At 40.7% G+C, this 15,306-nt stretch overlaps 1 protein-coding gene across 2 annotated transcripts; it reads left to right on the top strand.

Annotated features, from left to right (window-relative positions):
• The first annotated feature begins 771 nt into the window (after nucleotides 1–771).
• Nucleotides 772–1,925, top strand: LOC144503670 (proline-rich protein 15-like). Of its 2 annotated transcripts, none has more exons than XM_078228384.1 (2): nucleotides 772–907; nucleotides 1,101–1,925. In XM_078228384.1, exon 2 carries the CDS (start codon nucleotides 1,129–1,131, stop codon nucleotides 1,453–1,455), a length of 327 nt encoding a protein of 108 aa, XP_078084510.1. In that variant the 5' UTR covers nucleotides 772–907; nucleotides 1,101–1,128; the 3' UTR covers nucleotides 1,456–1,925. The 2 variants fall into 2 exon arrangements, with proteins under 2 accessions (XP_078084510.1, XP_078084518.1); XM_078228392.1 differs by having other exon boundaries at nucleotides 1,098–1,925.
• Nucleotides 1,926–15,306: the final 13,381 nt, after the last annotated feature.

The following is a 15,306-nucleotide window of genomic DNA, read 5'->3' as shown; positions in this document are numbered from 1 at the left end:
CACTTTTCTACATCAATTATAAACTTCTTTGTATTAGTTTAGTTAGTTTTATTACTCTAAGGTACAGACAGCGCATTTAATGTCCAAAGTTTTGTTGACTCTGTGTAAAACGTAACTTACAGCATTGAGAATACATTCTGGGGAAAAATACAAAGCACGAAGGTAAATTTGATAGACATTGCACACATTTAACGTTTTGGATGCCACCTTCCTTAACCTAAGGGGATCGCTTCGAAACGGACGGGAATCGCCATAATACAATAGTGATATTTCTGTTCTCAGTGAAAACTCACCTTTCAGGCGTTCACAGGATTGGCTTTCCTCGTTCTAACATCAATGAGTGTAACGGGAAGCAAATTTGCTCCTGAGAGAATGCAGGGCGTCGAAAGGCTACGACTTGCCAGAGGCGAAAATAAGTGTTCTGTGGAGTTTGGACGCCTCACGGCGGCGCGCGGTCCAGGTACAGCACCTGTGCCAAGCCGGAGCCGGGACTTGGAGCTCACCTGAGGGAGAAGGGGGCACGTGAGCTGTTTTGATTGACAAGGACACTGCTGCCCGCCCCCTCGTGGTGAAGCACCAATGGGCCGCGCGCGGCTCTCCTTACCTGTGGCAGGTTTGCAGCCTGGGGAAAGGTGGTGGTAAGGGGGAGGGGACAGCTCCCATCCCTGAGACTACAGGCGCATTTCACATCGACAGAGCTGCGGGCAGGGCTGAAACAACAAGTCTCACCTTATCATCAACCGGCACTCGGATCATAAACCACTGGGGCAAAGTGCGTGGACACACAGCAGCCATGGAGTAACAACCGCGCGGAGTCAACCAAGAAAAAAGGCAATTTGATTATTTGAATTAGTTTAAAAATACAATTCTACTGCAGATCACGTCAAAGCTTGTGAGAAGCGAACAGGTGAGCCGGCGAATAGCAATGATGATGTGGAACTCCTCATCAAAAAGTTAGAGGTGGCATTGTGGTTTTTTAAAAAAATGTTTTGTGCTGTTTTATGTTTCCTGCGATGAGGTTTTATGTAAACAAGTCAAATGATCGGTCCGCCAATGCAGTCTTTAGTCCTCCGAATGATACTGTCCATGTTTTAAAGCAGGTCAAGGGTGTGAAGAAGTGGCCGGGAAATGGCTGACGGTGGGAAGACCAGTTGGTGGAAGTCGATGACCATGAAGAAGAAGCCGAAGGAGCTGACGGACAAGGGAGCGGGGCTGGAGAATGTGCAGTCGGCCACGGACAAAACGGCGGCTCAGGAGAACAAACACCCCAATTTCATCGACGATAAAGAACACGTAGACCCCAAATTAGAAAAAGGCTTTAACGAGAAAAGCACACGTAGAAACCTGAAAATCTCTCGCTCCGGACGTTTCAAGGAAAAGCGCAGAGTCAGGGCTACTTTACCGGAGAGCACCAAGTTTTTTGAAGGCAATGGAAATACAAATGATGAAAACTAATGCAAAACACACCGTTCGGTGTACTTATAGACTGATCAACGGACTCTAATGGGAGATCTTACAGCCCTTAATTTAATAGTGATAAACGCTGAAATTAAAGTGTCAATTTATATTACCTTGAATATTTCATGAATTATATGTTAAATATTTATTTGTTGTAATGCAGACACCTACTGGTGTAGATTGATTTTTACAATTCCGGAATTCTTTCCCTGTCAGGTGCAGAAACGGGCAGTGACATTCTCTGCGGGTGAGAATTATTAAGAAAGGCTTGTTCTGATTCAGAACTTTTTTGGGGGAAAATGATTCAAGTTTTAGTTTATATTGAGAACGCTACCTTTAGCAAATATTTTTTGTCAGTGGCTGTTATTAAGCTTGAAGACTAAACACAGCGTCAACTCCCGACCAAAGCAATTGTTTATATTTGAGATTTAAAGGGGTTAATTTTTTTTAAAATAAAACAATATTTTCAAGACGATTCAGATCTGTACTGTTTCATACTTGCTGAATGTATTTGCTTTCCTCCCTCCTATAGGGTTCACAGGTTTTTTTCTCTCCCTTCTCTTGGTCTATTATACAAGTTAATCATTTGCTAAAATATAGCCTAAAACCGAAATGCAACACACCCAGTAATCCAACACGTAAAACATTTTCTTTAGAGGATAGTGCTTCTGGAGTTTTGCCACAAAATTTGTAAGCATTTATTTTTGGATCAGTTGCGATCGCTTTTTTGGGGGGAAACTATTCTACTCTTCAATGAATAAAGCCGGCAATTGGGGGGGGGGGGTCATTCTTCAGGCGACCGTAAGGTCAGGGGGAGACGCAGGTAAGTCGCTGGTTTGAATGAGACCATAAGGTGCAGTAATTCTTTTATTTAAAAATATAATTTTCACCTCTGGCGGCGGCTAGTAGGAGGGCCTGATGGAAGCTGGCCTGTCTAATTATGTGGAGATGCCGGCGTTGGACTGGGGTAAACACAGTAAGAAGTTTAACAACACCAGGTTAAAGTTTAACCTGGTGTTGTTAAACTTCTTACTCTGTCTAATTATCACAGTGTACCTGACCTAAGTTCACAGTTCAAGTGGAGTGCGCATGGGAAATTCGGCAAGTCTGGCTGCGATTGTACATCGAGAACTTATTCACGTACATGCTCATTGGTACAATACAACAATACATTTTTTTTCTAAATTGATTTGCTGTGAACAAGCCAAAATGTTCATTGGTACAAACAAACAGCAGGAAGAATACTTCAGAAAATGGAAAGTGACCTTTGCACTTTTTGTCCTCCTCCTGATGTAATCAGTTTGAAAAATTGAGATGCTTTCCCGTTAACTCTGAGAACTTCCCCCAGCCATGAAGGCCTGAATAAACAATTCTCCGTCTAAAGGCGATTAAAAGTTTATTTATTAGTCACAAGTAAGGCTTACATTAACACTGCAATGAAGTTACTATGAAATTCCCCTAGTCGCCACAGTCCGGCACCTGTTCAGGTCAATCCACCTAACCTGAATATCTTTGGACTGTGGGGGGAAACCGGAACACCCAGAGGAAACGCACGCAGACACAGGGAGAACGTGCAAACTCCACACAGACAGTAGTAACCCCAAGCCAGGAATCGAACCCAGGTCCCTGGCACTGTGAAGCAGCAGTGCTAACCACTGTGCCGCCCCCTTATTATATCTATTTCTTGTTCATTCATATTTCTGGATAAGTAAAATTACATTTGACTCAATTTGTTCCAAGGATGATGATAAAGACATGATGTGAATACTTATGATGAATATCTTTTTACCTATCTTTTACAGAAGACAAGATTTCATGGCATATTTCTTTTCTCGCAAAGATGAGCAATTATGCAGCTTTTAACATTGTTTGAAAATTTGCAAAGTTTAAAAAAAAATTGTGCCCAAACTGACAGATTGTCGAGTGGAATACGATGCAGAAAGAGTACCAATACAAGTTTGCATTAAGGTAAAGATTTAAAAAAATATTCCCCAAATGAATTTTATCTGAATAGAATGTGGCAAATGTATTACTTGTCAATTTATATAATCACAATTGATATCATAGCTTGGCTCAATCACACTTATACAATCTTGTATATGATCTGCTCTGATATTGTAGTTCTGTTGGCAATGTTAACATACTATACCTTATTCATTATGATATTGAGAGCATATTTAGCAAAACATATGTGAGTTTGAGCTTTATAGAGCTTTACAGTGCAGAAGGAGGCCATTGAATGCAAAAGCGGGGAAGTTATACTGAACAATTATGAATCTCTGGTTTGGCCACAAGTAAAATATTACACTCAGTTCTTGTCACTGCACTTTAGGAAAGATGTGAGGATGCAAAGGAGATTTACTCGAATAGTTCCAAGGATAGGACTGTCTGAGTGGAGTTTGCTCCCAAGTCTGCGTGGATTTCCTTCGTGTGCTCTGGTTTCCTCCCACAGTGCAGGTTTGGCGGATTGGCCTTTGTGTCCTGAGATGTGGAGTTTAGAATAATTAGCCATGGTAAATGTGTGGGGTTGCGGCAATAGGGCAAGAGAGAGGAATTGGATAAAATATTCTACTCTATCAGAGAGCTAGTGCAGACCTGATGGGCTGAATGGCCTCCTTCTGCATATTAGGGATCTATGAGTCTATGATAGGGATTTTAGCTACAAGGTATGTTGGAGAAGATGGGTTGTTCTCCTTGAAGCAAAATAGATTGATTAGAGATGTACAAGATTATGACAGGAAAAACTATTCCCCTTATCTGATGGTTTAAAAAAAAAAGACTATTGAATGGATGCAGGTTCAAAGTTTTGGGCAAGAGATGCAGGGATGATGTAAGGAATGTTATGTATGCACAAAGTGTTAATGGCCTGGCAATCACTAGAATCTGCACGGTGCAGAAGGAGGCCATTTGCCAACCACAAGTCTGCACCAACCACAATCCCACCCAGGCCCTATCCCTTTAACCCCACTAATCCCACTGACACTAAGGTGCAATTCAGCATGGCCAATCAACCTAACACGCACATCTTTGGATTGTGGGAGGAAACCAAAGAACCTGGAAGAAACCCATGCAGACATGAGGAGAATGTGCAAACTTCATACAGACCGTCACCCGAGGCCAGAATTGAACCCAGGTACTTGGCGCTGTGAGGCAGCAGTACTAACCACTATGCCGCCCACTACATACAAGTGTGTTGGAAATGGAAATGATCAACGATTTCAAGAAATTGGATGTGCACAAGTGGGAAGCAAACTGGCAGGGCTATTGATGTTGAGCAAGGAAATGGGACCTACTGGATTGCTAGCTCTCTGTAGAGTATGGATTAGATGGACTGACTGGGCTCCTATGCCATAATGATTATGATATTGCAGGATGTCTCAAGGGAAAGGTGAAAATTCGGTATGCTTCTTATCCAATGATCCAATAAAATTCCAGAATTAGAACTCAGTGCAACTAACGTAAGTATTTTATGTACAATATATAATTTATGTAATATGTATTTTTGCAGCTATTTTCTGCAAGTTGAAATTAAAGAAATACCGAAGACTAAATAACAACTCATTATTCATGGCATTCTGAGTTTACCATATGTTTTATTTCTATAATTTTTATTTAATTTCTAAATGCTATGACAACCATCAGTTAACAAGTTAAAATATTCTAAATTTTTTGTAACATACAACTTCTCCTTTATAATTAACTGAAAGTGAGCAGTTCCGCTGATTAGAAATTTGACATATCCGTTTATTACCTGACTAAATCAACATATTCCTGCCAAATATCACAGATTACTAGAATAGGTATTCAAAACAATGCAAAAAAGCATGGAATAGATATTGATTTGATTTTTAATCACTTATAATTTTAGGGGGATGAATTTGAAAGGCCTTTCAATTAACCTACTATCCAAGCCAAGTATTCTTACCACAGGAAATAATTTACATAAAGAGACAAATAGAAGATGTTACTGAAACATGGAGATGTTTATGCAGGTATTATAGTTAATTTTTATTACATTTCATGTCTGTTTTGAAATTGTATCATTACTTACTTGATTAAACAGAAAAACGCTGACAAAGTGTTAGGTATATTCTGCTAACTGTACCATTTGAGAAAGTGATTCCTTTATCTTGCATTAAACATACCTTTCATTAAAAACTGTTCATTAGAATAACTTCCAGTGCTTTTGGTATCAGTCAAGCACATTCAGGTGAGAAATAATGTATTTGTGCGTAACAGTTAATGATGTACATTAATAATAACAGCTTTTATATCTAAATAAAGTAGATTTTCACAACGATGATGCAAAAAATGTCTTTTGTTCGGACAGAGTGGATTGTATTTTCATACTGCAAATAATGTCATGGATTTAGATGAAAATGATGTATATGTTTATTTTGCTGCAAGTAAATCTACTCAGAGGAAAATGCATCTGTAATGATGTTCTTAGTGCTCTTCTCAAATCACTAAATAGTCATGCAATATAAGACTGTATTTTTCGAATGGAAGGGCTCACTTCCTACCATCCAAGGAATTGGCAGGGCACGCATCCCCACTGACTCAATGTCCCCCAGCTATTTCATGCTCAAATGAGAATTAAGTAGTTGCAGGTGAAATTTCCACTTCTCACTCAGGGACATGTCTTGCCTTATAGATTGCCTTAATCTGATTGGCCAGCAGCTCTTCAGTCGCTGCAGGGACAAGAGCGACAGTGGACTGACAAGGAAGAGCATGAGAATAGAAAATAGGGGCAGGAGTAGGGTATCCAGCCCTTCAAGCCTGCTCCGCCATTCAATATGATCATGGATGATCCTCTTTGTCAATGCCATGCTCTCGTGCCCTTGATGCTTCGTGTCTAGATATCCAGCTATTGCCGCCTTAAGTATATTCAGTGACTTGGCCTCTACAGCCTTCTGTAGTAGAGAATTCCACAGGTTCACCACCCTCTGAGTGAAGAAGTTTCCCTTCATCTCAGTCCTAAATGGTCTGCTGTGACTCCTTGTCCTCGACAACCTAGCCAGAGGAAACAACATTGCTGCATTCAGACTGTTCAGCCCTGTCAGAATTTTATACATTTCAATCCGATCCCCTCTGTTTCTACAAATTCCAGTGAATACAGGCCCAGTTGGCCCAATTGCTCCTCATATGACAATCCTGCCATTCCAGGAATGAATCTAGTGAACTTTTGCTGCACGCCTTCTATGGCAAGTATATCCTTGGGTAAGGAGACCAAACTGCCCACAGTGCTCCAGTTGTGTCTCACCAAGGTCCTGCACAGATGCAGTAAGACATTGTTGTTCCTGTACTCAAGATGCCTGAGAATATGACCAGCCACTGGAGGTCAAGGCAAGTTAAAGTGGTCCCAGAACAGAGAGGGTGGGGAAGGCTTGGGGGTGGGGGTGGGGGGGGGGGGGGGGGGGGGGGGGTCGAGGAAGAGAGTGAGTGGGGGAGGGAAAGCCACTGGACCTTAATGGGGACGCACCCAAGTTCAGCCCACCTCATCTCACCCCCAGCCTTCCCATCCGAGATCTCAGTCCATTTATTTTCAACCCCAGCATTCAATTGCTGCAAGATCGGGGCTGGTGGACACCTGGAGGAAATCCTGTTCCTTTAATTTCATGCTCTCCACCTAAAAACCTGCTGGTGGGGGAGAATGAAATTTTGGCTATGGATTCATGGATTTATTTGAAATTAACGTTCTGCTTTAAAATAAAATGAAGAATGGACTCTCTGCTTTTGCAAGAAAATGGAGTTGAGACTCAGGTGAACTTTTTTCTTTTCTGTCACCATACATGGAACGTCTGGACATGATATTAAAATACAAATGACCCATTGGGACATTTCATTGAGAAGGCATTTAAATGCCACAAACCTTTCCCGTGGATTAATGGCTGCCATTATCCAAATCATTGCAGAATCATGATGACAATGGACTTGCTTGGCTTCAGAGTGGAATTCCAAAGAATTGGTGTAAGAAGAATCCAATTGTTTAAGTAGATCTATATGGGTGAAACTCAAACACGATTGTGTGTCAACACCAAACTGTCAGAGACCATTTGTGAGGACAGTGGAAAACTGATACTATAGTCACATGACAGAAACCAGATTTCTGATGAAGAGCATTCAATAAGGCATTGAATAATTTTGGAGCAGCAAGGGAAAAAGAAAGAAGTGTTCCAGATCAGCAAAGCAACAGGATCTTGCCTAAAATTCATCACGAGTCAGAATTCAGGCAGGCCTTAACCTACCTAATTTGAGGAACCAAACCAGGTTTTTTCTGCAAGAGTCTGATTGTCCCTCAACTGAAGTGAAGCCAGGAAACCTGCTACTGTATGCAGTAGAACATAGAACAGTACAGCACAGAACAGGCCCTTCGGCCCACGATGTTGTGCCGAGCTTTATCTGAAACCAAGATCAAGCTATCCCACTCCCTATCATCCTGGTGTGCTCCATGTGCCTATCCAATAACCGCTTAAATGTTCCTAAAGTGTCTGACTCCACTATCACTGCAGGCAGTCCATTCCACACCCCAACCACTCTCTGCGTAAAGAACCTACCTCTGATATCCTTCCTGTATCTCCCACCACGAACCCTATAGTTATGCCCCCTTGTAATAGCTCCATCCACCCGAGGAAATAGTCTTTGAACGTTCACTCTATCTATCCCCTTCATCATTTTATAAACCTCTATTAAGTCTCCCCTCAGCCTCCTCCGCTCCAGAGAGAACAGCCCTAGCTCCCTCAACCTTTCCTCATAAGACCTACCCTCCAAACCAGGCAGCATCCTGGTAAATCTCCTCTGCACTCTTCCAGCGCTTCCACATCCTTCTTATAGTGAGGTGACCAGAACTGCACACAATATTCCAAATGTGGTCTCACCAAGGTCCTGTACAGTTGCAGCATAACCCCACGGCTCTTAAACTCCAACCCCCTGTTAATAAAAGCTAACACACTATAGGCCTTCTTCACAGCTCTATCCACTTGAGTGGCAACCTTTAGAGATCTGTGGATATGAACCCCAAGATCTCTCTGTTCCTCCACAGTCTTCAGAACCCTACCTTTGACCCTGTAATCCACATTTAAATTAGTCCTACCAAAATGAATCACCTCACATTTATCAGGGTTAAACTCCATTTGCCATTTTTCAGCCCAGCTTTGCATCCTATCTATGTCTCTTTGCAGCCTACAACAGCCCTCCACCTCATCCACTACTCCACCAATCTTGGTGTCATCAGCAAATTTACTGATCCACCCCTCAGCCCCCTCCTCTAAGTCATTAATAAAAATCACAAAGAGCAGAGGACCAAGCACTGATCCCTGCGGCACTCCGCTAGCAACCTGCCTCCAATCCGAAAGCTGCTGCAAATGCAACCTTCAAAGGAAATCACAGGCCTGTGATGTTTCAAAACCTCAGCTTGAAGAAAGCAAGTGTGACAGTTTGTGTGAAAACTCTGAGAAAACCTGTCAGTTGTCTGTTTTTGAGAAAGCATTCAGGAATAAGACCCTTTTTACATTCAAGAGGTGGATGAGGGGGAGCTATCTTAACATCTCTCCCCTCTGTTTATTGGATCATTTGGGTGCAGTACACATCATACACATTTGATTTTCCATCCACTTAAGTTCATGTGTTGGGATTTAGGTGAGTTCTTTTTAAAGGGGCGTGATCCTTGTTGCTTGATATTGCTTCATGCAATATGCCATGAACAGGAAAAGTATTTCCACATGTTTTTGCAGACTAACAGATGCTGCTCTCTGAGAGTTCCAAAACAGTGGCTAGCACTGCTGCCTCACAGCGCCAGGGACCCGGGTTCGATTCCTGGCTTGGGTCACTGTCCGTGCGGAGTCTGCACATTCTCCCTGTGTCTGCATTGGTTTTCTCCGGGTACTCCGGTTTCCTCCCACGGTCCAAAGATGTGCAGGTTAGGTGAATTGGCCATGCTAAATTCTCCCTCTGTGTACCCAAACAGGCACTGGAGTGTGGCGACTAGGAGATTTTCACAGTAACTTCATTGCAGTCTGAATGTAAACCTACTTGTGACTAATAAATTTACTTTATTTAACTTTAATTAATCGCATGTTAATTTCAGTAAATACAATTGTTTCTGAATCAGGGTGTAATTCTTGAGCAACTTCAAATTTACTGGTGTAAATGTCATAGGTTTGTTGTTATTATTGAATGGTTAATGGTATTCGCATACTTGAGTTGACATTGAAAAGATTACCTCAGATAAATTTTAACAGTAAGATTGAACAGTTCAAGATTATAACTTAAATTACATCGGATTTAACCATATCTCTACTGTATTTCAATATTATTTTATTACTTGTGCTGTTCTCTGGTTTCAGGTTCCTCAATAATTGAGAAACAGTGAAAACATAATTTTAAGAAACAGAATTAAAGATGTGCAACATTTGAAACTGTTATGAACTTAACAATCTAGTGGGTATTTTGTTATTTCAGTAATGGTACACAAATTGCCTGAAAGTAACAGCGATTGTTATTAATGCCCTATTGCCATTCAGACTTTGCATTAGGGCAGGTGCGTGAAATTGGCATGTTTTAGCAGTTTCTGCTGTTAGCTTTACAAATACATTTGAGCAGCATGAAATCCTGCAGTTTGCTTGTAGATACAAAGTAAACTCACCACAGAACCTTTCAAGTTTAAGAACCTTTTACAGAATGATAGTATTAATTATTACCATTCAAACTCTTTGGCACTATTATAAGTACTGGATCGCATTCATCCATATTGTGAGAATTTTAAAACATGTATTTTTAAACTTTTTCTGTTTCTTCTCTTAATCCAACCTTTTTTCTCCTCCCCCTCTTTATTTCTCTTTCTGAAACTGATTTGACATTGATTTCACCTTTCTAATTTACACTTCCTTTTTAGTCCTTGCTGTTAATTTTAGGATCTTTCAATCTGATTAATTTGAGATAGCAACAGTAACAATGATGCCACTAGTTTGCAGTGGGTGAATGGCTGTCCGGGTGCCTTTAAATACAGTGCCCAAATCTTCAACCCCTGAGCTAAGGGTGTGTTGACTCCCTGACCACTCCTGCGTCAAGATTCACTGCTTCTCATGCATGCATATCTAATGAATTGACCAGCTGTCACACCCCTGAGTAAAACTTCAGTCACTGTAATTTCTGCTCCAGTTTTCCAATTTATGTTCTGGAACAAAAGATTCCACCCTATGTTTAGTTGTATTACAAGAGACCCTTATAAATATAAATAAAGTTTGTGCCCTCATATTTTGAGATCTTGATAGGTATCTTTTGTATCTGTGTTAATTGAATTGTATTTATTTAGGTGTCAGTTTTATTTTTACTTGTTCAGCATTATTGCCTTTTGAGTGAAATCTTCAAGCCCATTTCAGGATTACACTACTATTCCGTTACTGTACTGAGGCAGGACAATATTATTAGAGATCACATCTATCAATTCAGGTGAACATCAAAGATCCCATAACAATAGTCTCCAGAGTCACCCCACATTTCTTCGCAACCAACACCAAAAATAGATTAATTAGTCATTTAATCATTTGTTGTTTGCGGGACCATGTTGTAAATAAATTTGTTGCTGTATTTGCCTACAGTGTAACAGTATTTGCACTGCAAAAGTAATTTATTGGATGGAAAATACTTTGCACCATTGTGAGAATGTGATAAGGAACTATTCAAGTCAAGTTCTTTAATCTCTTAATGTTTCAGCTTCATGATCAAATAATCCAAAAAAGACAAGCATGTTTTAATGTATTGTCATCTATCAAAAATTTCATAAAATTAGTACATGGAAATGTTTTTAATAAAACATGCTAATATGGGTATAAAATGCAGATTCAGTGGCCTGCTTTGTTTGCCATTCATAAAAAGGGAAAATTGTAATAGATTGAAATTATTGAATGACATTTTCACAATAGATCAATATTTACCTGTTTGGTAGAATGCTATCTCAGTTTGATTTCCCTGCAAAACATGATAGTACTTGGGCTCTGACTTGGAACAAAATGACTGATCTCCACAGGCTACCGACAGCCAACAGAAAGTCACCTTCTGCAAAGGACTGATGTGTCTGGATTTTCCTTTTCTTATCTGCAGAAGCTTATGACAGGACTTCCTGACCATTGCCCTAACCCTAGCTTATTTTCCTAGGTCTGTTTTGTAACTGTTATCATGCATTAACTGGATTTCTGACAAAATCCTGGGCAGCAAGTCCACATAATGATGGTGATATGCAAAGGGACAGAGCCTGAAAATATAGTTAGCTTATGTTTTTGTTGGCTTTTGCAAAGAGTGAGATCCATGAAGTTAGGTATTTGAGACAGTCAGAGGGAGAGGAGACTACCACCGTTCATAGTCCTTCTGCCGTTACCCCAAAGCTTACAGCCAGGTTTCACCCGGTCATCAGGGAAACAACAGAAGGTGGGATTGCAAATTGGATGGGACCCTGGGCTTTGCCCCTGCTGCAGCCATTTGAACTTAATGGATGGAAAAAAGATGGCTATTGGTAGTTACGGTGGGGTCTGGGTGACTGGAATAAGGACAGGGCAGGAAGTATCATTGCCTGATTTTTCCCTGTTATTTTCATCCTCTTTTTGTTGAGGATGATATAATATGCAGCTGTTGACTTTTAGTAGCACAAACCTACAGCAAATTTAGATGGGAAACTCTTATTGTCTTACAGGGGAACTGACTTCATGTAGATCGTATTAGGAGACAATTTGAACTTTACAGTTTTATCTTCACATAATTCAGAGCTCTGCTGAACACTTGAATGACATTTTTATTTCCCCTCCAACATCATTTTACAAGGCTTCTTAAAAATATTATTTCATCGGGTATAAGCATCATTGGCTGGGCAAGCATTTGTTGTCCACACCTAATAGCTCTGGAGAAGGTGATGATGAATTGATTTCTCATAATTAGCCTTTAACAGGTCTTCATAGTAATGTTTCTGCTAAGTTCAATAAACATGAAGTTAGGAGTAAGATTCAGAATAACAGTAAAAAGGAAGAGAAGTCTGTTTCCTCCTTTTAATCAGTCTTGTTTCTCTGTTTACTCACTCCATCTTTTTTGTGTAAAGTAATCCACAGAATTCCTACAGTCCATTCGGCCCATCAAGTGTGCACTAACCCTCTGAAAGAGCACCCTACATAGGCCCACTCCCCCATCCTATCCCTGTAACCCTGCGCACTGATCATGGCCAATCCACGTATCCTGCACATTTTTGAACACTAAGGGTCAACTTAGCATGGTCAATCCACCTAACCTGTAAATATTTGGACTGTGGGAGGAAACCGGCGCATCCAGAGGAAACCCACACAGACACTTGGAGAACATACAAACTCCACACAGTCACCAAGGCTAGAATCGAACCCAGGTCCTTGGTGCTGTGAGGCAGTGGCGCTAACCACTGTGCCACCCCTATACATAGTGAAACATCGTCCATGGGTTCTCTACTTGCAGCACTGAATTTACACTTTCTTGAAATGTGACTTGGAGAATGAGAGTTACGATAATGTAAACTTTGACTTACTCTTCCTTGAAGTTCAGCTCAACTCTACAGGCGTGTTCCATTTAACTTGATATTTCAAATATTTCTTTTGTGCTCTGAAGGTTAACAGGTAGTACATTTTAATTGAACATGAAACTGAACTAAATAAATGTGCATAATAAACAGTCTGGTAAGACAGAAAAGTCCAGTCTGTACCCAGTTTCTATCCAGTTTCCAGTAATTCAAAACCACATGCAGTACACACATGATGTCATGAATAATGCAGTGTTCAGATCAAGATGAAAAGTCATTTTAAAATGAAAAACCTAAACAAACAGTAATAAAGCCAATATCTTCACAGTTTGGAACAACATTCTATTCCATCATTATTATTTTTCTCAAGTTTATTGTAAATAATCTACAGGATAATTATATCTATTTTAAAGAACTATAGCTTTGTTTCAAATAAATTGTTTTTGTTTAGTGTTTAGATTTTAGAAGAGAGGTGTTTTCCTCATCATTTCTATGGAATACAGTTGCTGTTAAATTTTATAATGTCACAAATAATTTAAATTCTGATTTTGCTATTACAATCACTGTCTAATGACAGATTGTAGCCAAGTTTTTGGAGAAGGTTGTTGAAATTCATTTCTTTTAGATTACTGAATCAAAACCATTATTTAATCCTGTTTTTTTTTCTCAGAGACTATCATAGCAAAGCCACAAACATACTCTGCCTGCTTCCCTCTGGTAGAGAGAACACAATGTACTCTGTCAGTCATCTCCCTTATATGGCAATGGATGGCAGACGGGGGGATATGTTAGCAGTATCACCTGTTCTAGCCTGGAAAGATCCCGACATGAAGAGTTTTATGAGCACGGTCACCTTCACAGCTCAGTGGTGTTACCCTCAACTTGCTCTAAGACTGCATGTTTGCCTGAAAGAAGTGGCTAATTTCAGTGAGTACTTCCTTTGTAAAACAAAGTTGTCGCGTGCACAGTTCCTTGCTGAGGTAAGAAAATTGCATGTGAATACTTAGTATAATCAAAACCTCCCACTATTGTCCTTTTTTCCCCTCCTCTGCTTTCTCCTCATCCTCCTCCATCTGTGAGCAACTTTCCCTCTTCTGTGTTAACTCTGCTAAATCTCCTTAACATGTTGCAGGTCAAGGGGGCTGGTAACTGTTGTAAAACACATTTTACAAGACCTTTGTATTTGGTCAAAGAGGTTCTGAGTCTTGTATAGCTTTAAAAGTAAGTGTTTATTAACTACCAGTAACTGCATACATATATGCTGCCTCCGTGCTTGTATCTACACAAGTCTTTGTCCAGTGCAAACTGCCCTCTAGATTTGGGTAATGAGTTTCTTTACATCTCACTGTGGGTGTTACTGTACCCAGTCCGATGTTAACCCTTTCTATGCCAAACCCCTATACAACACCATCCCCTGCCCTCCCTGACTTATCAAACATATTTACAATGCATTCCTGTTTACCAAACGTATTTAAATTATTTCATTACCCCTTCTCCACCTTTCAAGTCTCTGTGTTTTATAGGTACAGGTGATCTGTATGCTTTATAATTCCAGAGCTTGTCTTTACAACAATTGGAGGAGTGGTAGACTCTGTCGTACTGGGTAAACCTCAGTGAATAGGAAGCTGCTTTGAATGTAGTCATTCTGGCTTTTGCTTGGTTGATCTCAATTCTCTATTCTTGTTCTTTGGAGTTGAACTTCTTCCCCCACCACCAATGAATGAGTCCCTGCACATGAGGCTCCCCATCGGGTCCGCCTCTGCATTGCCAGCACAGGTTGGCACTGGTTTATACCCTCCTTCCTGAGGGGATAAACTCTCAGCTCACATAGCGCTCATTCCATTTTTCTTCTTTCATGCAGTTCGCACTGATGCACATTGGGACATCTCTTCCTGTTGTATGGGTGTGACATATCAACAGGCTCACCTTGCAGTTTAGTTTTTTGTACAAATGTTCTCTTTGGTTTGCTTCCTTGCCTCATGGAGGTATGCTGCTGTCAGTTATGGCTGCTTCTCTGTTTCAGCATCATTTGGCTGTGAGTTGGACTGGGTAGTGGTTGCAGTGTCTGTGTTGTGGTATCTTATGGTATCTTACCAATAGATTTTGGAGCCAGAGGTTGAGGCTCTTCTTGCAGCACTCTCCGCCTGTGGGATTGGCAGCGTGGTCTCAAGATCTGGCGAAACCCGAAAATCCTGAATCTCGCTGGCGAGATCACGATATCTGATTTCCGCTGCCCCTCATCAGTTACATTACCAGGTTCATGCCCATAATGGGCGAGAACCTGATTTTAATACATTTGAATAAATTTATTGGTGAGG

This window comes from Mustelus asterias, chromosome 2 (assembly GCF_964213995.1).
Source record: "Mustelus asterias chromosome 2, sMusAst1.hap1.1, whole genome shotgun sequence".
Taxonomy (NCBI): domain Eukaryota; kingdom Metazoa; phylum Chordata; class Chondrichthyes; order Carcharhiniformes; family Triakidae; genus Mustelus; species Mustelus asterias.
Note: the sequence above shows the minus strand (reverse complement) of the source record. Positions and strands in the feature narration are given on the sequence as shown.